General features: G+C 41.1%; 1 protein-coding gene across 1 annotated transcript; it reads right to left on the bottom strand.

The window, feature by feature from the left end:
* Window positions 1-484: 484 nt before the first annotated feature.
* LOC141798840 (uncharacterized) lies at window positions 485-26,753 on the bottom strand. The gene is made up of 9 exons (XM_074680704.1): window positions 26,624-26,753; window positions 20,337-22,140; window positions 20,055-20,231; window positions 15,249-15,425; window positions 12,927-12,973; window positions 7,544-8,173; window positions 6,355-7,032; window positions 773-2,576; window positions 485-665 (listed from the first exon to the last, which is right to left on the bottom strand). The coding sequence occupies exons 1-9, from the start codon at window positions 26,751-26,753 to the stop codon at window positions 485-487; spliced, it is 5,628 nt and encodes a 1,875-aa protein (XP_074536805.1).
* Window positions 26,754-26,840: the final 87 nt, after the last annotated feature.

Here is a 26,840-nt window from a genome sequence, read left to right as displayed (position 1 = left end):
TGGCAGGCAGCTGGGGAGCATCCAGAGTAAGACCACCACCAGGGACAGGAACAGCTTCTACATTCATCTCAGACCCCCATCTCTGCGCTATGATCACTTTGAACTTGGGTGCAAAAACCAGACTACGGTGCAATAGCTGGACTACCTTGTGTATTCAGCAGTGCTTAATTTGGCAGCCTTAGTGTGGTCTTGTCAGCAATTTTACAGTTTTATTATTTGTTTATCTAATGTTTAGAACATGTTAATGTTTTTACTTGCTCTTAAGAGCTTTCCTTATCTTATTTTTATACATTGTTTTGTTTTCATCAGGCTTAAAATAGGACCTTGAGAGTGAAATTTTGTGCGATCCATTTGTAAATGTGCGCTAGAATGACTGATGACTTGTTAGCTTTTCCCAAAATTAAATGTTTGATTGTTTATGCAGTTTGAAATGACTTAACATAAGAGCCATACCCTGCTGTTGTACAGTAAATGTGATGCACACTTACTTGAGAACCTCCAGCTTACAGCGTGGACTCTTCAGGCCTTCAGCAAGATGCTTCACACCTGCATCCAGCAGGTCATTATGACTCAGGTCCAGCTTAGAGAAGTTACAAGATGCAAAGCTGTAGATTGAGGATTTGAGAGCGTGGCAAGATTCTTCAGTGAGCTCACACCAACTCAGCCTGTGGAAATAATTGAAATCAGGAACTCTACCAAAAACAGCCTCAGTGGAAAAGTCACCAGCACATTTGTGCTTCTTTTTTATCAGAGAGAAGAGAAAAGTACTTACAGAGCAGTTTTGGCGACTTTGACCACTGGCATCAGTCCCAGGAGAACTTGCTCTGATTTCCTGTACTTTTTCAGCTCAAACTCATCAAGGTTTTCACCTGAAGTCAGCAGCACAAAGTTCAGAGCTAACCACTGAGAAGTGGAGAAGTCTTCAAACTTGGTGGTTTTTGAGCTCAGGTACATCTGGACTTCGTCCACAAGGGTCTGGTCATTCAGCTCATTCAGACAGTGGAAAAGATTGATGTATTGATCAGCGTCACTCTTTTCTTCTCTGATCTTTTCTTTGATGTATCTGATTGTTGCTTTGTTGGTCTCTTTGTTATTTTCTGTCTTCTCCAGCAGCTCTTGCAACAGAACCTGATTCGTCTCCAGAGACAGGCCAAGCAGGAAGCGGAGAAACAGATCCCAGAATCCATTTTTGCTACTGAGGGCCTTGTCCACTGCTGTCTTGTAGAAGTCTGAAGCAGGCAGGTCTTTGATCGTTGAAGGAGGCTCAGTAAGAAGATTTTCACTTCTGTCATTGAATGTGTGAAACACAAACAAAGATGCCATGAACTCTTGAATGCTCAAATGAACAAAGCGGAACAGTTTCTGTTCATTCAGCCCAGGTCCTTCTCGTTTAATCTGAGTGAATACCCCTGAAAAGACTGCAGCCTTTTTGATGTCAACTCCATTCTCTGCCAAGGTTTCTTCAGTGAAGACGAGGACCCCCTTCTCTAGCCCTTCAAAAGCCAACTTCCCAAGAGTGACAACTGTGTCCCTGTTTCTTGAGTTCCAACATGAGTCAGTCACAGGATCTTCACTCTTTCCACTTGCCTCTCCTGTGCCATACTTCACATTGGACTGTCGACATTGTAACAAGAGGAAGTGTATGAACAGGTCAGTCAGAGTGCTGGGCATCTTACCTTCTTCTTTTCTTTCCACAAAGTCCTCCAGAACTTTTGACGTGAGCCAGCAGAAGACAGGGATGTGACACAGGTTATAAAGAGTCCTTGACTTCTTCACATGTGACAAGACTTTCTCAGCCAAATCCTTATCCTCAAATCTATTCTTGAAGTACTCCTCTCTCTGCTCGTCGTTGAACCCTCGCACCTCTGTAAGCCGGTCCACTTTATCAACAGGGATGACGTTGCAGGCTGCAGGTTGGGAGGTGATCCAGATTTGAGCGTTAGGAAGCAGATTGCCCTGGATGAGGTTTGCCAGCAGAACCTTCACTGAGGTTTCCTTTGTCACATCAGTCAATCTGTTGCTTTCATCGAAGTCGAGACCGAGGCGACATTCATCGAAACCATCCAGGACAATCAGGATGGAGTACTTGTCGTAGTCTTTTATTTCAGATTTCCTCATTGCTGGAAAGAAACTGTGGATAAGTCCCTCCAAGCTGTATGTTTCCTCTTCTCTCAAATTCAGCTCCCGGAAAGAGAGTGGAAACATGAAGAAAATGTCCTCGTGGGACTTGTCCTCAGCCCAGTCTAGCATGTATTTCATTGTGGTGAATGACTTTCCAATGCCTGCCATTCCTGTCGTTAGCACAGATCTGATGGTTTTATTGTTTCCTGATGGAGGTTTGAAGATGGCGTGATATTTAATGGCCGTTTCTTGTGGTTTAAAATTTGCTCCTTCGATCTGTTTGGTGTCATGGTGAGTTTCCACCTCTCCTCTCTCCCCCTCTATGATGTAGAGGTCTGTGTAGACGTCGTTCAGAAGAGTAGAGGTTTTTTGAATGTCTACCCCCATGGCCACATGGGTAAACTGCCTTTTCAGTTGAGACTGGACCGCCCACTTACTTGCAAGATCAGGTTTATCTGTAAAAAAAATATCAAAGGAGAAACAATAATTTCATTATATTAAAGTTATAGTATACTCAAACCACAGCATCCAGAATTTGTGTTTCCATCACTGCTTCTCTCTAAGCGCTAAAATAAACCAGAGGTCATGATAACAAATCACTCTGGCTATTTGAAACAGAAATTTGAAGAGGGTGTTTTATTTCCAGGACATAAAATAAGCTTCTTGTTCCTTTTTTTTGGTTATATTTGTGATTGGAGTCAATCATGTTTGAATTTGCTCAAGATGGGTAATTCATTTTGATGGTAAGTTTTGATAGATTGAATTAATTAATTAATTCCTAAGAATTTTTTGTCACTCTCCTACCTCCCTTTGGTCCTCTCTGGATACCAAAACAATAGAAAAATAAAATCATTGAACAAAAGGTAGATAATCTCAAGATGATCTTCAGGATTGGCATCAGGGCAGATCAGGAAGTTTTTCATTGAATCTTTCTCAACTGGCGTCCTGTTGCTGCAGCTCTCTCTCTGCTCTTCTTTTTTTCCCCCTTCTTTTTTAGTTATTTGTGGCTATTTATGGCTCATTCGTTGGCTCATCTCATCTCATCTCATTTTCCTCCGCTTATCCAGGTCCGGGTCGAAGGGGCAGCAGTGACATCAGCGAAGACCAATGGCCTCTGTCCCCGGCCTCTTCCACCAGCTCCTCTGGGGGGATACCAAGGTGTTCCCACGCCAGTCAAGAGATATAATCTGTCCTGGGTCTGCCCTGGGCTCTCCTCCCAGTTGGACTTGCCCAAAACACCTCCCGAGGGAGGCGTCCAGGAGGCATCCTCACCAGATGCCCGAACCACCTCATCTGGCGCCTCTCGATGCAGAGGAGCAGCGGCTCTATTCTGAGCCTCTCCTGGATGTACAAGCTTCTCACCCTATCCCTAAGGCTGAGCCCAGACACCCTGAGGAGGAAACTCATTTCAGCCGCTTGTATTCACGATCTTGTTCTTTCGGTCACTTCCCATGGCTCGTGGCCATAGGTGAGGGTTGAAACATAGACTGACCGGTAAATTGAGAGCCTTGCCTTCTGGCTCAGCTCTCTCTTCACCACAACAGACCGGTATAGAGTCCGAATCACTGCTGAAGTTGCCTCGATCCGTCTGTCAATCTCTTGCTCCGTTTTTCCCTTACTCATGAACAAGACCCCGAGATACCTGAACTCCTCCACTTGGGGCAAAGACTCTCTCCCAACCTGTCCTCCCTTTTCCGGCTGAGAACCACGGCCTTGGACTTAGAGGTGCTGATCTTCATCACGGCTGCTTCACACTTGGCTGCAAACCGCCCCAGTGCGAGCTGGAGGTCATTGATCGATGATGCCAACTGGACCACATTGTCTGCAAAAAGCAGAGATGGGATCCTGAGACCCCCTAACCTGACTTCCTCCACCACTTGACTGTGCCTAGAAATCCTGTCCATAAAAGTAATGAACAGAATCGGTGACAAAGGGCAGCCCTGGCAAAGTCCAACCCTGACTGGGAACGAGTTTGACTTGCTGTTTGCAATACAGACCAAGCTCTTACTCTGGAAACACAGAGACTGAACATATTCAGTCTCTGTATTTCACGAAGCACACCCCACAAGATACCTTGGGGACACAGTCGAAAGCCTTTTCCAAAACACATGTGGACTAGTTGGGCAAACTCCCATATGTCACAATCTCAGTCTCAGCCTCAGCCTCTGTCTCCAGCCTGCCTCTCCATTGCTGTAGCCTATCAGCCCGAACCTCACTCACCTGTGCTCCTGCTCACACCTGCACCTCATCTGCTGCCATCAGGCCACCTACATAAACCCCAGCTCCACACACAGTCAGTGTCAGACTGTCTTCGCACTCATGCTGAGAACCTCAGACCTGTCTTCGGACTGATTACCTGTTGCCTACTAGTTTCGTCCCAGTTTCTGCCTGTTACGCCTGACCCTCGGCTTGACTACAAGGTATCGACTAAAGCTTCTGTTCGTCACTCACCCGTCTGCCTAAGTCCTTGCCTGTCGATCCTGCTTCTGTCTCTGACCCCGAGTTCAGCCTGTCCTGATCCGTGCTGGTCTACCTGGTAACTGATCCCTGCCTGTCTTTGACTCTGAGTATCGCCTGAATCCTACTCCGTGCTGGTCTGCCTGGTTTCTGAACCCTCGCCTGCCTTCTACTACGAGAGCCTTTGTCTCCTGTGTGGCTCAGTCAGGAGAACGCTCGTCTAGAGATCCTGTTGTCGCGGGTTCGATCCCCACTCAAGCCGCAACTCCCTGCATTCAAAGACTGTCTGAGCCTTTGTCCCAAACGTCTCCTGTGTGGCTCTACTGGAAAGACACTCACGCTTCATCCCAAAGTGTGCGCGTTCAAACCCCGCTCAGAACTGTGCCTTTAAATATCTGCCAATAAAGACTGTTCATTGTTTGTCACCAACTACTTGCTTCTGGGTCCTAAATACAAACGTGTCACCATGCACCTCTAGCACTCTTGCAAGGGTATAGAGCTGGTCCAGTGTTCCATGGCCAGGACGAAAACAACCCTTCATCTCTGGTGTCTACAAACAGGTTCAGGGATTACTGCCGTGACAAGCACCAGCCACCTTGCGCCCGGAACTCTGGACAGCCGCCTCAGCAATGGCACCGCTGAGTATGGTCCATTCGGATTCCATGTCCCCGGCCACCCCTGGATGCAGTCAAAGCTCTGTCGGAGGTGTGAGTTGAAGACCATCATGACAGGGTCCTCAGCCAGGCGTTCCCAGCAAACCCTCACTATTCGTTTAAGTCTGCTAGGTCTGCCTGGCATCTTCCCCCGCCATCTGATCCAACTCACTACAGGGTGGTGATGAGTTGACAGCTCTGCTCCTCTCTTCACCTGAGTGTCCAGAACATATGGCCGCAGATCAGCCGATACGACTATAAAGTTGATCATTGATCTCAAGGTGTCCTGGCGCCAGGTGCACTTATGAACACCCTTATGTTCGAACATGGTGCTAGTTATGGACTAACATCTGTTAACTATGGACACCACACTGGTTGTGTTTGTAGTGTTGATTTAACATTTTTTTGTTCCTGTGTGTGTGCAGAGATCCTACAAGTAAGCAAGATGGGATTGTTTACCCATGAGATCAGCTGTTAGCAGCCTGTAGCATGTGATTTCGAGCTGGTGCAAGGCCCGAAGTTTCCAGCAAGCTGAGGAGAAGTAGACAAGGACAATATGCTGGTGCTGTGGTGTGAGATGGCAACAACCATCCATCACAATTGGGAATGTTGGATCCATGTCCAACAAGATGGGCGAGCTGTCCATGCTCATCCAGAGCCCGAGGGGATACCGGGGGCTAGAGTAGCATTACACTATTCACTAAGATATTGTTAACTGAGCTAACACCGGACATGAACGCCACATAGGAAGAATCTCACATGACAAGAAAAGGAGAGCCAGACCGAACAGACCAGTGAAGGACGTCAGCTCAGTCCTGGACCCTGTGAAGGTGGTGGCTCATCATCTCCGATGGACAGTTTTTTCCAGGTAACACTTGTATTATTCAATTTTTGTATTTTTTTCTGGGGTTTTTGCATTACAGACTTTCTTGTATTGCTGTGACTGTAAATTTCCCCGTTGTGGGATAGACAAGAGTATCTAGTCTTATCTTAATCACTGCTTTTGCACTGCTTTCTTTTCTATATTTGCTGCAAACTGGTAAGTTGGGAATCATTCAGAATAACTATGTCTGCCCTTTGGGCTATCAAATCTCTAAGTCCTTCCAAAAGTTGTTCAGCTTACGTCTTATTTCTGTCCTCCTGTTCACGCAGGTATCAGGCAGTTGATGGACAGCTGATGGTCTGGAGGTGATCCAGACCTGGGCAGAAGGAAGCAGGGTTCCCCTGATGAGGCTTGTCAGTAACACGTTCACTGGAGCTGGCTCTCTGACATCAGTCACTTTCTCCTCATCATTCAAGTTCAGAGCAGGTTTAAAAGCATCCAGTCCATCCAGGACAAACAGCACTCTGAGCTTTTCGTAGTTAGAGATTATTATTTCTTTAGTTTCGTTGAAGAAATGATTGAGTAACCCAAACAGGCTGACTTTTTCCTCTCTTCTTAGTTTAAGCTCACAGAGGTTCAGTGGGAAAAAAGCTGCAACTTCATCTTCATCAGCCCACTCTTTAATCAATCTGTCCACATGGAAAGACTTTCCAATACCAGCCACACCTGTAGTCAGCACATTCCTTGGTTTGTTTCCACTTCTCTCTTTGAAGATTTCAGAAACTGCATTCACTTGAATCACTGGTTTTGTCCCAGGACTTTTGTTTTTCTCTTCACCACTGGTTTCATGACTCTTCTCTTCCCTCATGATGTGTTCTGTGTTTGTCTGGTTGGGATGAGTCAAGTCTCCATCTTTGATGGTTTCTCTGAATCTTTTCTTGAGGGCAGATATCAGCTTCTTCCGTCGCACTGAGGTCTCTGAAAAAAACAACAACACAAAAATAATATAAAGTTAAGCTCTAATAGATGATGTGCAACAGGTATCAAAGTTCCTCATCACAATGGATTAATGATTTACTTCCTAAAACCAACCAAAACTGGAAGTAACTAATGTTTAAATGTTTTACTTTTGTCAAAACGATTCATTGTATAATCAAAAACTGATTTCTAGTTCTATGAAGCTCAGTTTGTGAGTAAATCATGCTGCTTTTGCAGCACATGAAAAACTTGTGTCAACATTTTTCAAAATTAAATATGTTCAAGAATGAATCAAAGTAAGCCCTGTGATTGACTTGCAACCAGTCTAGGTTGTACCCGCCTCTCGCCCTAAGACAGCTGGGAGAGGCTCCAGCCACCTGTGACCTTAAACAGGATAAGAGGTATAGAAGATGGATGGATGGATGGATGGATGGATGGATGGATAATGATTTATGTAACAGATCAGTAGCAGGGATGTTAGTTATCAAATGTTACTGTTTTGGTTTCCTACCTCGACATTCTGTCACTTTCTGGATGTATCCAGGAGGAATCTTCTCAGCTCCTGAGGGTTGAGTGATGATCCAGATCAGAGCAGAGGGAAGTAAAGTCCCCTTTATCAGGCTTGTTAGCAGCACATCCATGCAGGCCGGCTCTTCAACATCTGTCAGGTTCTTGTTCTCTTCAAACCTCAGAGGAAGTTCACATTGCTCCAAACCATCAAGGACAAAAAGGATTTTGCTTTTGTCATAAACAACTACTCCAGGGATTTTCTTTGGATACAGAGAACTCTGAAGCAGATCCTTCAGGCTTTGAACTTTGTTTGAATTCAGCTCATGAAAATGTAAGGGCACAATGAAGTCTTTGTTTGTGTTGGATCTTCCCTTGGCCCAGTCCACCATGTGCCTTATTGTTTGTTGTGTCTTACCAACACCAGGGACTCCCTTCATCAGCACTGTTTTAACTTCCTCTTTCTCTGAATCACAAAATAAGGCATCCCATGATGGAACCTTATCTTCTTTGCTTTTGGACTCATCAATCTCATAAAGTTCTGTTTCAGGTTCTTGTTCTCTCAGCTTCCTGTCATGTTCAATCAGGATTCTGCTCCTCATGTCCTCTTTGGTTTGTTGTTTCTCTTTTTCATCTTCAAAAAAAAGAAAAAGAAAAAAAGGCAGACTTTTAGAAAGACTTAGAAAATATCAAGGGCAACATAAAATGACAGTGATGTACTGTGTGTTTCCAAAGTTAGCGCTAGGGCTGCACGATATGGCAAAAATCCAAAATCTTGATATTTGTAGGCTATATCTCGATACATGATATATATCTCGATATTCTGATTTCTCCTCTAAATCAGTCTATTAATGTCAAATCCAACCCTTTGATGCATAAAATGACATCAGTTTACTGATTTAAGCAGACCTTTTAGTTGGATTTTTAAAATTTAAAAGCAAAAAGGTGAAATCTCATTCAGGTTAAGTTTAGCAAACCTTTTATTTTAAACCAAACTCTATGTAGTTACATATTTTTAGCTCCGGTAAAATAATTCATTCAGATTAATTCAACTGGCTGATTATATTATATTATGTTGTATTATATTATATTATATTATATTATATTATATTGTATTATATTATATTATATTATATTATATTATATTATATTATATTATATTATATTATATTGTATTATATTATATTATATTATATTATATTGTATTATATGATATGATATGATATGATATTATATTATATTATATTATATTATATTATACTTTGAAAATATCATGAACTAAAGATGGAGATAATGTTACTATTTAGATAAAGCAGCTACCTAGATACTGTTAGTCATGCTGAAAGGACTCTAGTGACTTCTGTCTTTGAGCCTGGGGTCTGGTTGAATTGTATTGCATTTCGGTTTGTCCTCTGATAATATCTCAGCCTGCAGTATTTTGGTATTCAGCTGTAAAATAGCATCAAACTCATCTGGCGTCGTGTTTCGAGCAGTGATCAGCTGATTGAACAGCACTGAGAGAGAGGGGAGCAGAGTGCGCTGAAAAGCGAAAGTGAACGTTAAAAACATGCTGTGTTTGTTTCTCGTTGTGGAGAGTTGGGAGAGAATCAGGGATCATACAGGCAGCAAATCAAACCCAAATTAGCAACTACACTCAAGAAACCCAGCCCCGGGAAACCACATCTCGAGACTGATAAGACGTGCAAGCGACTTTTCTTCTGTCCTCTTCTAATATCATTGCAGGCATGCGCAGCAGAATTTTTCTGGGTGGGCGGTGGAGCGTGGTGCTCGCTGTGAGAGGAGCACCGGCTGAGCAGCAGAGAGTGAAACGAGCGAATCACCGAAGAGATTTACGTTCGGACTACTGAAAAATAAAAAAAATAGTTTTCTGTTTAAACTCGATGATTGCGATAGAGACGCTTTATACATCTCACGTGCAAAAATCCGCGATACATCGAGTATATTCGATATATCCCCCAGCCCTAGTTAGAGCACTGACAATAGAAGATTTACACCCAATATGAACCTCTGTGCTGTTTTTTGTTTGATTTCAGTTCACTTGGATGTCAAAACAAATAAGTTCCTCCTTAAAACACATCAAAAATTAGAATGTCAAAAAAATTAGAAATTAGTAAGCAGCCAAAGTCTAATGACTCCCAGAAGCCAGAGCATGTAACACTGTAGGAAATTCAAAACTTCTAGGAAAGGAAAGGAAGATCCTAATATATATGATGGCTAACAGAGAGGTTTATTTATTTATTTATCCGAACTAACTGTTGAGTTGGTGTTCACATAATGTGGAGAGTTTCACAGATCACTAGAGGTCCTTTTTGGGGTCTGATTGGCAGAGATAGCATTCATCCTACTCTTGATGGTGCAGCTTGTTCACAGTTTTTCACGGTTCTTAACACACAACAATCGATAATTTGACACAGTTTGCAAAACTCTCAGTTCAAGTACCAATTGCTCAGCCCAATTTGCCACATCTAGACACTCCCTTATCTGCATTAGACTCTGACTTTCCTTCATGTCAATTTCATATCACCTTATTGTCAAAACTGCACACACGATGGCCAGTTGTTGCATACACACATCCCAATTGAAATCTCAAAGTATCAGCCCACAACACACAATAATGCAAATCTCTAAACACCAAGGTCTGGTGAGCAATTTTCAGTCAGGAGAACTGCAGCATAAAAGAGCCTAAAGTCTCTGCTTTGTTTGGTGAGCAGTAAATAATGGACAACGACACCAGAGAAGGAGAGGGGGAAGAGTGAGAGGAGGAGATGGAGGAGTAAGAGGTCGAGGAGTAGGAGGACACGGAGGAGGAGGAGATGGAGGTGGAAGAGTAGGACAAGGAGGACAAGAAGAAGGATGAGGAGAAAGGAGGAGCAGAGCAATCATTTCTAATCAGATCCGGGCCACTATTGTTGACCATGTTTTAAATCCTGGTCTGAGCATGAGAAAGGCAGGCCTGAGAGTCCAGCCAAACCTCAGATGTTTCACCATCGCTGGAACCATCAGGACCTTTAGAGCAGAGAACAGCTACTACAGTAAATCTGTTTGCCTTGTGTTCTCTACTGTACAGTAATACTGCATATCAATAGAATACAGTGTGCTGACAGTATCTCTATTCTGCTGGATTGAAGGACAACATAATCAGGGCAGGAGACAACACATCGTTTCTGGAGAGCAGGAGACAGAAATTGTGAACATGGTGAGGGAAAAACTTGTCATCACACTGAAGCAAATCGAATGGGATGCATTAAATGGGTCCACTCCTCCCTGTCACTTTACAGTTTTTCTCGATTGTTTACACACAATTTTTGGTGCCTGAGACACAATGACCACAACATATAACCAATGCACCAACTCCATGAACCAAGTCTGCTAAACTTTAAGCACAATTCCTGCTTTACACTCAGACTGCAGATCTACAACACACTTTTTTCAAAACACTACACACAATTCTCTGAGTTTTGGCACAATTTTCATGAAGTAAACTTCTTGTTTTCACACAGAACACAATGCCACTCAAAACAGTAAAATTAATATTCCTAAAATGCACACTGACTCATCACATGGGTAAACACCTGTCACACAATTTTACAATTAGCAATCAGAGCTTTAGCATAAAAGGGCAACAGGTTAGTTTCTCTGTTTTGGAACAACAGATGCCAACACTGAAATCAGAGGGAGAGCCAGAGGTGTGAGAATGAGAGGAGGACACGGAGGACGAGGAGGACGCGGAGGACGAGGAGAACAAGGAAGGACGAGGGCCATAATCTCTGATGAGATCAGGGCCACTTTGGTTGACCATGTGGTGAACCATGGTCTAACAATGAGGGAGGCTGAGCAAAGGGTGCAGCCAAATTTGGGCAGATACACAGTAGCATCCATCATCCGGACTTTCCAAAATGAAAACAGGTAAGAAATTTAGTCTTACTAGTATTAGGAATCTGTTGTACTGCAATTCAACACAGCACTCAATGAGTACAGTATTACAGTATTGCCAGTGGACTGTTCTGACGGACTGTAAAAAAGTAAAGTGTTTATTTGAGAAGTGTTCTTTTTATCCCTTCACAATATTTACAATATTTCACTCTCTGTATTGCAGAGCTGAAAGACGACCATCAAGAGGAGGTTGGGAGCGTCTACCGTCTCCTGAACAGGAAGATCAAATTGTGAACATGGTCCTAGAGAATAATGCCATTACATTATGACAAATCCAAAGAAAAGTTCTGGAAAACAATGACATTTTTCCAAATGTTGATAGAATAAGTTTATCCACTCTGGACTGTGTCTTGCGAAGAAATTCTCTGAAGATGAAACAAGTCTACAGAGTTCCATTTGAACACAATTCAGACAGAGTCAAAGAACTGTGATACAACTATGTGCAAGTAAGTCCTCTACAATCCTGTAACTGATGCATACCCTGAAAACTGTAAATATTATACATGTTTTAGTATTGGAATCATAATGAATGTATTTCACAATAGTGACCACTCCATGTCTATTTCTGCTATTATCCTGTGTGTTTCAGAGAGTCCTTGAGCTAGAGGTGACTGCAGTGGAGCACCAGTTTGTCTTTATTGATGAGGTTGGATTCAGCCTCACAAAAAGACGTAGAAGGGGAAGGAACATCATCGGCCATTTTGTGTTCTGAGTCAAAAAAAAAAAAAAAGAAAAAAAAAAAGAATTCTAAAATATTTTGCAAGAAGTGTCACACTGAACACAAAAAGGCCCGAGTCATGATGAATATTATGTAATCACAGTGTTTTACACTGAGCACATCAGTGTTCAACTGGTTCATTTAAATGTTTGTTCATATAGTGGTTTGTGTGTGTCATTTGGAGACAAAACACCATTTTGAGAAGAATAAACACTGTTTTGGATGTTAAGTTTCATTTTGCAGGAGAATTGAGGGGTTTTGAGGAATGTGTGAGTGATTTTTTGATTTGTGTGTAGAGTTCTGAGAATATGAGGCATCCTTTCAGAAAATGTGTGTAAACAATCGAGAAAAACTGTAATACTCATATCCCTGAACACACAGGTCGAGGTGGAGTGGTAGCAATCTTTAATTTCATCTTTGATTTTATCTTTCATTTTAAAGCTACACTTAAACTACACTAGAAAACCTTATACTTGGTTTAACTCATTCAGCTGTTAAAACTGAACAACCGGTTTTGAGTGAAGGGAAATCAGAAAACACATCATTCAGCAAATATGAGTTTTAGGTGACTGGTCCTCTATTGTTGAGGAAAATCTAAATGTAACAGTTGAAAGCCTTGAAGCCTTTCTGATCAGATTCAAATTACTTTAAATCTTCATTACCCCTGATACACCGAAGTCATTCATCGTTAGAAAAGTCCTCTAGAAAGACTTACATTTCTTTATCCCTGATTGTAAACAATGCATCCCACAGCGGTCCAAACTGTAAAAAAGAGAAAAAGATTTAATTAGTTTTTACCAATGAGTAAAGTATCAATAAACTGCTTTTTGATACAGTTTCAGTTCCCCCAAAGGTTGGGGTGCAAGTGCAAATTTGATAATGTGTAACTAGGTCTTAATTGGACTGAAATCATTGTGGGGGCAACATATCAAAGGTTGAAACTGAAAAACTTTTGTGTGTGATGAAAAATAAATGGTCATTTTAAACTTAAAAGCACTGTGAGGGCTATCCTGAATTTCTAGTATTTTTTTTCAAGGATAAACTCTATTTCCCATGAACACAATCACCTACTTTTATAAGAAAGTGACCCTAGCACACTGTAAAATGTAATTTGTTAACTTTACTTGAAAAAATTCAGGAAACTGATCGCCTCAAATTTTCCAAGTAAAGCAGAGCATTAATTCTAAGTTGTTAAACCATTTTTAGGTTAACTATAAAATGTAACTTCAAATAGTATTTTTTATTGGGATGGCATTTTGTAACTGTGAGTGTGGAGGGAACTCCGTGGATATAAGACCCTGCTGTTCTTTGAGATGTTGCACATAGAGTACAGGCTGTATGCTCCATGGCAATGACCTGCTGTTCTGTGTGTCCTAAACTGAACCCCTCAGAGGGCCGTTCCATGCAGATGAGCACAGACAGCTTGTGCCCAATAGTGTAACTTCTCAGTGCACAGGTCTCATCCACTGCTTCCTCCTTACTTATGGTTACAAAACACCATCACAACGAAAAGTCTTTGCTGTAAATTAACAGTAAAGTACTGGCAGTGGGTATTTTACTGTTATTTTACAGTGTAATTTTTTTTTACCAACAGCCAGTCCTAAATTGAAGGCATAACATTAAAGTTAACGTGTCAACTCCTACTGACTGGATAGCTGATGATTTCCTTTGTGTTTCCCTGGGGTTTGATGATGGTTAATCTTCACTCACAGTATTTAAGTGAAGGTTATTTTAGTTATTTAGTAGAAAGTCATATCAACTAAGATTAAACTAGAAAAGTCAACAAATTAAGCACACATCAGTTATGATCACTCCTTTCACGAGATTTTACAGTGCAGTTGTGCATTAGTTTTGAAAGAAATGAATCATGAGCAGATTTTTTCTTGAACAACTACTTTTATTTGTTCAAGACAACTTTTTGCAAGATGCAAAGTGATGCAGTAATGTATTTTTTAAAAGTTACATAGTGCTACGTCATAAAAACTCATTTTGTAGTGTCTAGTGTCCAGAAGGTGAGCAGACTGTCTGTTAAGTGTTACCCACAGCCCGATGCTCTGAGACATGTCTGTAATGTGTGAGCGAGTGAATATTGCTTATGTCCTACTTGCGCTCATCTACTAACTCTAATCTCACAGAGCATATGACCTCACTCTTCATTTTATTGATAGACTCAAGTTTGAACAGACCACTACAGAATAACTGCTGGCTGTGGGTTGGAATCAACATTACCACAAACAGTTTAGCTCCTGTGTTAGCCTTTAGCTCATGCTCTCTCACTCTCCCATTGAGCTTTCTTCTGCTCTTCATTCCTTTTTTCTTTTGACAGTCCAGCTCCAGTGTCTAACATTACAAGACAATTCAAGTTCAAGAAAATGACAAATCATGCTTCTCACTGCAAAATTTTGCCAGCTGGTACAGTCTCGCTGTAGGGACTTTTGGTTAAGGTGCTGGAAATGAATTGGCCAGGTAGAAATAGCAACTAGAAGTAACTGATTTTGGTGATGGTAATCTCATTTTAAATTGTGGATAATGCAAAGGCAGTTATATAAAAGTGAGACTATTCTAACCAGTTATGAAGTCCTCACAGGGCCTTTAATGACGGCTATACATTAAAAAAACTGGTTCACGCAAAAGGTATCCATTTTTTTGATACAGAATGTGATTTAGCTTGGTGTAGCTTAAATGTTAGCTGTACTCTGAAAAGTCATTGTCTAGGTGCCAGCATGTTGCTCCAAAGCTTACATATAGTAAGCTGCATTAATATAATTCCAGAACAGTAAGCAACCCATGCCATGGGCACCAAACTTTCACAGATGCAAGTTTTAAAACTGTATGCTGGTAACAAGCTGGGTGGTCCCTCCTCTTCTTGGAATACAGGATGCAACATCCAAAAAGACAGTCAGTGTCACAGCAAAGTGTAACTTGGGTCATAGACACACTGCCAAATTTGCAGATTTGTGGACATAGATTCAATTAGAACAGCCTATAATGTTAAAAATATTAATTTATAAACACACATCATGTCATCTCCACCTACCAGAGTTTCCTCAGGCTCATCTTTGGATCCCTCACTAAAGCAGAGAGCATCGCTGCCCCTTTGGCTCCTGGGTGGTTGTAACTTAGATCTAGCTCTTTCAGGGAGGAGGCCGTGTTGGACCTGAGTGCTGAGGCCAGGGATGAGCAGCCTTCCTCTGTCACCTGACAGCCTGACAATCTGTAGACAACATGCATACAAACATCAACATAAACAGTTGAGAAACATGTGGATCAAGTAAGGGTAGAAGTGCAGTAATCAAGGTCCCATGTAGTTTTTGATGAAGTCAATGATTATTTTAACCAACCTTTGTCAGCCCTACACCCTTCCTTGTCCACAGTATAAATGTCAAAATTAGTTTATCAAAAGTGTCCCCAGTCTGCACTCGTAAACTTGATCATATAAACCAACCGGTCCCTACAGGTTTTTACGGTTCTTAAAACACTACAACAGATAATTTGACACAGTTTGCAAAACCCTCACTTCAAGTGCAAATTGCTTGGTCCAATTTGCCACATCTAGACACTCCCTTATCTGCATTAGAATCTGACTTTCCTTCATGTCAACTACACATCACCTTGCTGTCAAAGCTGTACACACAATGGTCAGTTGTTGCACAGACACCCCAATTGAAATCTCAAAGCATGTGTGAGGTTTTCAGGTTTTCAGGTACAATTTGAAGGAAGCCGCCAGTGTTTTGAGAAACGTGTGTTAAGAACTGTGAAAAACTGTAAGCGCTGATGATGACAAGCAGGAAAGAATCCTTAAAGGCTTGGCAGAGGAAGTCCTAAATGGTGGTGTCCATGTGGTTCCCCTCTTAGTCTGTTTGTGCCAAGTGCAATAGTTCATACTGTGCATCCTTGCCAAGCCAGCAGCATATGACTAGCTAGCTTCCAGCCTGATTAAGAGCCCTAAGCTCTCCTCTTAGCCTGCTCAGCAGTTCATTACGTTCAGTTTATAAACTGCTTTGTGAGCCTACAGCCTTCCTATCAGGATTTTTTAGCCTTTCCCCAAAGTATTGTGTATATCCAGCTTTACAGGTTAAATTATTTCTAGGACATGCCTGTAAGTATTCTGCTGGCAGGACTTTTATTTACAGTTATTTTTATGTCATATTGGTTTATGGTTTTTGTTACAAGTCCCTTGTGGCATCGAACCCAATGTCGTCTCCCTTGGTGGCGGCCGACTATGTCTGCACTTTTTTTGACTTTCCATCCCAGATCGAGGCCACAGACTCATATATGGCGCACAACGGAGATCCGACATATATATATATATATATATATATATATATATATATATATATATATATATATATATATATATATATATATATATATATATATATATATATATATGTATGTGTATATATATATATATATATATATATATATGTATGTGTGTATATATATATATATATATATGTGTGTGTATATATATATATATATATATATATATATATATATATATATATATATATATATATATATATATATATATATATGTGTGTGTATTTATATATATATATTCTATTTCGGTCACGTTAATATCTGGTAGCTATTTGGTATAACATGAATTTGGCTAAATTGAGTCATGATCAATGAATGAAATATCCTGCTATTATCTCTTTTACTCTTTTAGATCGGTTTATCTTATACATCTCTTAACAGACCGTTCACCTTGAAGTGTTGTTCAATTTGTTGGATTACTGTCCCCTTGCCCCTCTATGCACAACTAATTAGGGTTCTTAAAGTTTGAGATCTAACACTCAAAAACGGTTTGTATTAAGTTTAAAATTAAGTTTAGTCAATATGTGGTTTTTGTTGTATCTTTTGGGGGGGGGGGGGGTTATTTTTCTTTCCTTCCCTCTATGCTTGTTTGCCTTCTTCTTCCCCTCTATTGTCTCTACCTTCTTTCTCTTCCAATTTCAGGAACAGGACTTCCACATCGCTCTACCACACTATTATTTCTTTAGGAGTCCAGCTCTATGACTTAGTCAGCTAGGGATTTACGCCTGATCTCCTGGAATACAAAAGGCATGAACAAACCCATCAAAGTCTGTAAGGTAATGGCACGTCGGGGGCTGCAATTATCATTTCCAAAAAAGTCATGTTCAAACATTTACACACCATACAGGATACAAATGGCCATTATGTTATAAACTGGGCTGATGACATCTTTTTTTAGGAAATTGTTTGCTAAACTACCAAATCTTGACAATCACCATTTACTCTTAGTTGGGGATTCTAATCTGGTTCAAAATACTATCCTAGATAGATCCCATGATGGTCACTCCCCACTTCCAAAGCCAGCTAAAACAGTATTGGATTACGCAACTCAGGTATATCTGATCCATGGAGATTCGGAAACCCCAACGGCAAAGCTTTCTCCTTCTTTTCACACGTACACTGCATATTTGAAAGGCTACATTTAATTTTTCTTAGTGTTGAATTTAACACTGCTCTGGTGTTTATATGGGAGCCTCTGCAAAAGTGTTAAATTAACACTTTTCAAAGTATTAAAAGTAAAACACTATGGCAGTGTCACCCAGTCAACTCACACAGTGTAAAATATTAACACCACAATGGTGTTAAATGGACACTAAGTTGGTGTACATTGTTCTTCTGGCAGTGACTCAACAGGAATACGAAAATTACACTTAACCAGTGTTCAGTAAACGCTTGTTGGTGTCCTTTAATTTTAGCTGAAATTTTGTGAAAGAGTTAATTAAAGTTACAGTTAAAAGTGTGCAGTCTCTGAGTGTTAACACATTTATGTGTGATAAACACCCCAAAACAGACTAAGGTAATAACGAGAATAATTATTTTTTTCTCCTAAACAGTTCCATAAGATGAAATGTCAAGAAACAGACCCCTTCATCAAAACACTTCTGAAAAATAAAGTAGCCCATAAATGCTGTTCCCTCCTCACTCACGGTTTCAAAGATTGTTTTTACAGTAGACCATTCTTTGATCTGCACTGTTAACCCAGAATTGTTTGCAAGCAAATCTTTTAAGTAAGATTTAATTTTTAAAAAAATTGTTGGATTACTTTGACTGTTTAAGTGCATTTTACCATGAGACATTAATTTATGTTGTGATGGAGTTTTGTAATGTAGTTTGTAGTGAAGAGGAAACACATATGAGACCCTGCTGAACAATGAGTGGCTGCACAGGGGCACAGAGCGTTGGATAGTCCCCAAGAGCTTACTCGACAGACCGACTGTCTGTGCTCTGCCCATGGCACAGACCGGATGTCTGTGCTACATGTCATGGACTGGCTGTCTATGCTCTTTTTGTCATTGTGGAGCCTTTTCAGTGAACGTAGAATTAACATCTGACAGTAAGGTTTGGTGCATGCTGAGGCACAGCAGAAACCCATCTAGTGTTGAGCACAGGTACTGTGTGGCATGAAGCACACAGACAGCCAGCCGGTGCCATGAGGCACACAGACTGCTGGTCCGTGATGCAAAGAGCAAAAACAGCCAGCTTGGTCCATGGAGCTCAGACAAGCAGTCTGATGCATTGGGCACAAATAGTCTGTGCTCTCATGTTCAGCAGGGCCTCATATCCACAGTGTTCCCTCCTCACTCACGATTACAAAACAGCAAAAATGACTCTACCAAAACCACTGTCTTAAAATGTAGAGCAGTTTTTTGAAGTTTGGTTACAGACAATATTTAATTGAAAAGTCTGAAAACTCAGGTTAGCTTGTTTTGATTTGAATTGATATGATGTGATGATATGAAATGAATCGAATTACTAAGCACACAAGACATAAACCAATAATGTTAGCCCAACATAAAACAGTTATTTGAAAAAAAAAACTGTTAGTGCGTTACCAATTGAAACAGTTCATTTAAGTTGGACCAACAGTTTGTTTCTACAGTGCAATGTAGTTTAAGTCAATTATTTTAGAGTTGAAGTTGAACCTATTTAAACCTTTTATTTGGTTCATCATGACTCAGATCATTTGAGTGAAACCACCTCCCTCAATTTTAAACTAGTGCAGTTCTTGGCAAAAACTTCAGTTTCATTTTGATTTAATTAAAAGTTATAAACGGCCCACACATAATTTTCTATGAAACTCTACTGATAAGTTTCGCGAACAAAAAACTTCTGCCTCTCCTCCAACACATAACAAATAGGTACAGGATATCTTAGGTTGCCTTACACTGGAGAAGATTAGATATTCTCTTAAAGGGTCCCTTGCAACTTTTAATGAAACTTGGAAGCCTTTTATAAGCTATGTGGATAACCTTGATCTAACACCTGAAAGCAATAGCACTAGTCCCTGAGATACTTCTTGTATTCTTTCACTTTTTTACATACCTATCGATGTCTGTCTAGTTTTTTTTTTTTGTTGTTGTTGCCTTGTCATTTATCATGTTTGTTTCTGGTAAGTCTAATTCTTCAATATTTGTGTACTTTTTATTTTTATTTTTCTAACTTTCTATGTTTGTAAGATTGTGAGTGACCATTGCGTGCTGAGGGCAGGGGAGGGTGTGTGTGTGCTTGAGGGTTTGTGGGCATTTGTGGGGAGGGTGGGATATGTTATTGGCGCTTTATTAATTTTTAAGATGCATTCGCCATTTTTTTTTACTTCGGTACTACCTCTTACAGAATTGTACATCTACTGATCTTTTGTTATGTACTTTGCTAGCCAAGGAAAATCAACAAAAAGATTTAAAAAGGAGAAGTATTCTACTTGCAATTATGTGCACTGCCTGCACAGGAGTGAAATGTGTGCATTACTTAACATAAGAGCTCCACACCCTGCTGTTGTACAGTTAATGTGATGCACACTTACTTGAGAACCTCCAGCTTACAGTGTGAGCTCTTCAGGCCTTCAGCAAGATGCTTCACACCTGCATCCAGCAGGTCATTATGACTCAGGTCCAGCTTAGTGAGGTTACAAGATGCAAAGCTGTAGACTGAGGATTTGAGAGCGTGGCAAGATTCTTCAGTGAGCTCACACCAACTCAGCCTGTGGAAATAATTGAAATCAGGAACTCTACCAAAAACAGCCTCAGTGGAAAAGTCACCAGCACAACTGGACCTTAATGATCAGAGAGAATAGAAAAGTACTTACAGAGCAGTTTTGGCGACTTTGACCACTGGCATCAGTCCCAGAAGGACTTGCTCTGATTTCCTGTACTTTTTCAGCTCAAACTCATCAAGGTTTTCACCTGAAGTCAGCAGCACAAAGTTCAGGGCCGACCACTGAGAAGTGGAGAAGTCTTCAAACTTGGTGGTTTTTGAGCTCAGGTACATTTTTGCTTCATCCACAAGGGTCTGGTCATTAAGCTCATTCAGACAGTGGAAAAGATTGAAATTTTGATCAGCATCACTCTTTTCTTCTCTGATCTTTTCTTTGATGTAGCTGATAGTTGCCTCGTTTGTCTCTTTGTTATTTTCTGTCTTCTTCAGCAGCTCTTGCAACAGAACCTGATTCGTCTCCAGAGACAGGCCAAGCAGGAAGCGGAGAAACAGATCCCAGTATCCATTTTTGCTACTGAGGGCCTTGTCCACTGCTGTCTTGTAGAAGTCTGAAGCAGGCAGGTCTTCAATTGTTGAAGGAGGCTCAGTAAGAAGATTTTCACTTCTGTCATTGAATGTGTGAAACACAAACAAAGATGCCATGAACTCTTGAATGCTCAAATGAGCGAAGCAGAACAGTTTCTGTTCATGTAGCCCAGGTCCTTCTCGTTTAATCTGAGTGAATATCCCTGAAAAGACTGAGGCCTTTTTGATGTCAACTCCATTCTCTGCCAAGGTTTCTTCAGTGAAGACGAGGACCCCCTTCTCTAGCCCTTCAAAAGCCAACTTCCCAAGAGTGACAACTGTGTCTCTGTTTCTTGAGTTCCAACATGGGTCGATCTCAGGATCTTCACTCTTCCCACTTTCCTCTCCTGTGCCATACTTTACATTGGCCTGTCGACATTGTAACAAGAGGAAGTGTATGAACAGGTCAGTCAGAGTGCTGGGCATCTTACCTTCTTCTTTTCTTTCCACAAAGTCCTCCAGAACTTTTGACGTGAGCCAACAGAAGACAGGGATGTGACACATGATATAAAGAGTCCTTGACTTCTTCACATGTGACAAGACTTTCTCAGCCAAATCCTTATCCTCAAATCTCTTCTTGAAGTACTCCTCTTTCTGCTCATCGTTGAACCCTCGCACCTCTGTAACCCGGTCCACTTTATCAGCAGGGATGACGTTGGATGCTGCAGGTCTGGAGGTGATCCAGATTTGAGCGTTAGGAAGCAGATTGCCCTGGATGAGGTTTGCCAGCAGAACCTTCACTGAGGTTTCCTCCGTCACATCAGTCAATCTGTTGCTTTCATCGAAGACGAGACCGAGGCGACATTCATCGAAACCATCCAGCACAATCAGGATGGGGTACTTGTTGTAGTCTTTTATTTCAGATTTCCTCATTGCTGGAAAGAAACTGTGGATAAGTCCCTCCAAGCTGTATGTTTCCTCTTCTCTCAAATTCAGCTCCCGGAAAGAGAGTGGAAACATGAAGAAAATGTCCTCGTGGGACTTGTCCTCAGCCCAGTCTAGCATGTATTTCATTATGGCGAATGACTTTCCAATGCCTGCCATTCCTAATGTTAGCACAGATCTGATGGTTTTATTGTTTCCTGATGGAGGTTTGAAGATGGCGTGATATTTAATGGCCGTTTCTTGTGGTTTAAATTTTGCTCCTTCGATCTGTTTGGTCTCATGCTGAGTTTCCACCTCTCCTCTCTCCCCCTCTATGATGTAGAGATCTGTGTAGATGTCGTTCAGAAGAGTAGAGGTTTTCTGCATGTCTACCCCCATGGCCACATAGGAATACTGCCTGGTCAGCTGTTCTTTGACCGCCCACTTACTAGCAAGATCAGCCTTAACTGTAAAAAAATTTAAAGGAGAAACAATATTGTTATAAGTCAGATTAGTACAGTAAATGCAAAATAAACCAGAGGTCATCATAACAAATCACTCTGGCTATTTGAAATATAAATCTGAAGGGGGGTGTTTTATTTTTAGGAATATAAGCGTCTTGTTTTGGTTATTTTAGTGATTAGAGAAATCTCTTGATGGTGGTTTTCAAGAGAAGAATCAAGTTGTCTCCAACTCCCCTCACATTTTTTTTTATTTGTTCCGAGTTTTTTTTTTTTTTTTAATTACTTTTTATGTTTCATTTGTTGACCGTGGACGCAAAACTGGTGGTGTTTGCAGTGGTGTTTGCACATTTTTTTGTACCTGTGTGTTTTCGGAGATCGTTCTTGTAAGCATGGTCACACTGTGTAGTGCACTACTTGAGAGATTTCAGCTTTTAGCAGCCTGTAGCATGCTAATCAGTGTTAGGCTCAGTGTTTCCCACAAGCTGAGGAGAAGAAGGTTACAACAACATGCTGGTACTGGGGTGTGAGCAAAACAAAGACTACACGGACCTGTCCTTCCATCCATGGTTATTAGGAATGTAAGATCTATATACTATACTATATTAAGCCTTACTCACAGCCTGGTGCTCTGAGAATAGTCCGTGTAATGTGTAATATTAGTGAACCCTGGTTCAGTGCTCATCTACCAAGTAGAGCTAACGTAACCTCACTCTTCATTTTATTGATAGACTCTCAAGTTTGAACAGACCACTGCAGAATAACTGCTGACTGTGGGTTGGAATGAACATTAGCACAAACAATTTAACCCGTGTTTTAGCCTTTAGCCAGTGCTCTCTCAGGACGCGGTCACACTGGCCAATCGTGCCGTGCCTAAGCATGCTTCAGCCGTGAAGCACGTTTGGAATGGCCAGTGTGACCTCAACTGTACTGTGCTCAAGCACGATTCCCTTCCGTGCTTCGGCACGCTTCGCAGAGGTGAGCTTCGGCACGGTTTACTTCATGCACGAGCACAAGCACGTGGACAGCGCGTGCGATCCATTACGTAAAATCACCGCGAACCTCTCGACAGTCATTTTAAACGAAGCGGGGGTGTTAGAGGGCTGTGTCGGGCGAAAACGACTTACTATAAGTCCAAAAGTCTCTAAAGTTGTAGCAGTGCTCTCTGTGTTTCCTTGTGCTGACGCTGATGAGATCATGCTTCATGTAAACAAATGCTTCACGATGACGTGGGCGGGCTGTGCGCGTCTGTGATACCCGCTAAAGTCTGGTTCATATTGGGGTAGTGTGACCGCCGGCCGTACTCTACAGCTGGGGGACAGCGCTGCAGGGGGGCAATCGTGCTTAGGCACGGCACGTTTTGGATTGCCAGTGTGACCGCGTCTTCACTCTCCTGTTTATCTTTCTTCTGCTCTTCTGTCCTTTTTCTGTCTGACAGTCAAGCCCCAGAGTACATCATTACCACAACATTAATTTCCAAGAAATCCTTTTCAGCAGAGAAAAACACGGAACTCTCTTCTTTCTACAAAACTTAATCAGCCATTGTGGTACTGTCATGGGGACTTTAACATGCCATACAACAGTCCGACCTGATTGGGAAGCTGAGAAATGGTATATGGAAATAATCTATATTGGCACTGATACTCTTCTTTCAAAATGTGGATTACGTTTAGGCATTATGATGCCACATTATGTAATAATGTAATACATTTTCACTTTGTTGCATTATTTTTTTTTAGGAACAATCCAAAAAACTCAAGAATTGTATAGCATCTTACTTATAGCAGCCTGCACAGGCTATAACTTAGGAATGTCTATAAGTTTAAACTTAGCTGCCGGTTGTCCCTCCTGCCCTCAGCTTTGGGGTAGGATTAACAGAATCATAAATAACAGAATGTCAGGTGACCGACATTGCTTTCAATGTCTTCAAGAGTATAGGGGATAAAAGCTGGACACTACCCAAGGGATGAGCTTGCTGAATGTTATAATGTTGCTGTTTAGATCAATAAAGACCTTAAAGGATCTCTGGATTCTGAATAACATTTTCACATTTAAAGATTTCCTCTGTCTGACAAATGAAGACATCATCACCCCCCCATCCACCAGCGACAGAGCCAGTCTCCCTCTTGAAGTGTCGGCTGACATGCAGGTCCAAGGCCAGCTATGACAGAAATAACATGGAAACATCTGAGGACACTGAACCTGAGCCTACTCCAAATTGAGTTGCAACAGAAGTTTCTATTATGAACTCCAAACTGACTACCGATGCACACCTTCCAAATGTGGACCCAAGAAGGACAGCTTCTGTTGCTCAGAGAAGAACAGCCAATCAACACCCTGTACTGAGGAAAGGAATGTCTTGAAGATCATCTAGTACAGAAATAATGCTTAACACAAGGGTATAAAAGAAGCTGCTTCTGACTTGGAACTGAAGGTATTTTCTTAGGGTCTGTAGAGGATTTACTGAAGGTTTTTTCCTTAGGGGTCTTTAGATTTTTTTCTGAGGGTTTTACTGAGGTCTGGGTTTTGGGGAGACTTGGGATGAAGCTTTTTGGGCCTTGAGGAGAGGGTTTTTAGGCTGTTAGAGGCCTAGGAGGATGGAGTTAGTTGAGTCTTAGCAGACCTCTGACCTCACTTTGTTCAAGATGGCTTGTTCTGAATAAAGTTTTTGGATTCAGGCTGATTGAACTCAGCTGATTGGACTCCACGTCTTCTTCTTCAATAGTCTAAGATCAGTATTAGAATTAGTATTAGAAATTCAGTTGTGAAATGTTTAGGCAGAGGAATTAGGGGCCCATCCTGACAAGACCTGCAAGAGGCCCAAACCACCAGCAAAAAGTTACTTCAACTTCATTATGTAATAATGCCGCATTTTGTAATAAGCAGCACCATATGTAAGAACTTCTTACATAATGTGACAAAGTTTGTTACATATTGGGTTCAAGACTTTTATTATAAAATGTGGCATTATTACATAGTGTAGTGAAAATCTATTACATTATGTAATAATGAGGCATTACTACATAATGTGGCGCTACAGGCTAGTCTAGGAGTAAGAGTTTTTCAAGATCACTAGGAAAGTCCCCACAGCCCCATTAAACCATAGGTCAAGATGTCAGAATTAATATCAGGGCAGATCCGAGGTTAAGGGAAGTTTTTCCTTGCCATTGTAACTTGCTAAATGCTGCAAAGTCCTGTACTCATGGTGGATTAAGATAAGATAAGACTCCTCATCTTGTCTTGATATTGGGTTTCTGCTAATAAAATTTGATTAACATTTACGGGTCTAGACCTGTAAATGCTTTTGTAAAGTGTCTTGAAATAACATTTGTTATGATTTGGCGCTATACAAATAAAGATTGATTGATTGATTGATTGAGATCAGGACTGGAAACTAAATAAAAACAATTAGATTCTGATTCATCTTTACTGTAGTGCACCACTTTGCTGCTAACTACTAAACTTGAACTCATTCAGAATAATGATGTCTGACTAAGGATCTCTGAGTTGCATATTTTTCTTTAAGTTATTCAACTTACATCTTATTTCTGTCCTCGTCTCCACGCAGGTATCAGGCAGTTGATGGACAGCTGATGGTCTGGAGGTGATCCAGACCTGGGCAGAAGGAAGCAGGGTTCCCCTGATGAGGCTTGTCAGTACCACGTTCACTGAAGCTGGCTCTCTGACATCAGTCACTTTCTCTTCATAATTCAAGTTCAGAACAGGTTTAAAAGCATCCAGTCCATCCAGGACAAACAGCACTCTGAGCTTTTCATAGTTAGAGATTATTATTTCTTTAGTTTCTTTGAAGAAATGATTGAGTAACCCAAACAGGCTGACTTTTTTCTCTCTTCTTAGTTTAAGCTCAGAGAAGTTAAGTGGGAAAATAACAGCATCTTCATCTTCATCAGCCCACTCTTTTATCAATCTGTCCACATGGAAAGACTTTCCAATACCAGCCACACCTGTAGTCAGCACATTCCTTGGTTTGTTTCCACTTCTCTCTTTGAAGATTTCAGAAACTGCATTCACTTGAATCACTGGTTTTGTCCCAGGACTTTTATTTTTCTCTTCATCACTGGATTCATGACTCTTCTCTTCCCTCATGATGTGTTCTGTGTTTGTCTGGTTGGGATGAGTCAAGTCTCCATCTTTGATGGTTTTTCTGAATCTTTTTTTGAGGGTTGATATCAGCTTCTTCCGTCGCTGTGAGGTCTCTGAAAAAAAAAAAAAAGAAAAAAAAAAAAGAACAGAGTTCAGCATTGATCAAAGTTCCTCATCACAGTGGAATCGGGTACTAGGGAGGCTTTACTTTTAAAGACTTGTCATGTCATGTGACTTGTTATACAGACTGTAGTTCTATGAAGCTCAGGTTGTAAATGAATTATAATGCTTTTGCAGCACATGAAAAACTTTCACAAAAATGAATCATGGAACAGATCAGTAGCAGGGATGTTAGTTATCAAATGTTACTGTTTTGGTTTCCTACCTCGACATTCTGTCGTTTTCTCAATGTATCCAGGAGGAATCTTCTCAGCTCCTGAGGGTTGAGTGATGATCCAGATCAGAGCAGAGGGAAGTAAAGTCCCCTTCATCAGGCTTGTTAGCAGCACATCCATGGAGGCTGGCTCTTCAACATCTGTCAGCTCCCTGTTCTCTTTAAATCTCAGAGGAAGTTCACATTGATCCAAACCATCAAGGACAAA

The sequence above is a fragment of the Halichoeres trimaculatus genome, unplaced genomic scaffold (genome assembly GCF_033239565.1).
Source record: "Halichoeres trimaculatus isolate MK-OKI-2021-1 unplaced genomic scaffold, fHalTri1.1 fHalTri1_scaffold_11, whole genome shotgun sequence".
NCBI classification, from domain to species: domain Eukaryota; kingdom Metazoa; phylum Chordata; class Actinopteri; order Labriformes; family Labridae; genus Halichoeres; species Halichoeres trimaculatus.
The sequence above is the reverse complement of the archived record's forward strand: the minus strand, read 5'-3'. Positions and strand labels throughout refer to the sequence as shown.

Bases quoted from the DNA above. Each gene is read 5' to 3' on its own strand.
- LOC141798840 (XM_074680704.1), bottom strand. From the start codon at position 26,753: ATGGATGTGCTGCTAACAAGCCTGATGAAGGGGACTTTACTTCCCTCT. The intron at 15,426-20,054 runs GTAAGTGTGCAT...TGTTGTCTACAG, and splicing joins TGTAAGCTGGAGGTTCTCAA to ATTGTCAGGCTGTCAGGTGA. The intron at 12,974-15,248 runs GTAGGTGGAGAT...TCTTTTTTACAG, and splicing joins ATGAGCCTGAGGAAACTCTG to TTTGGACCGCTGTGGGATGC.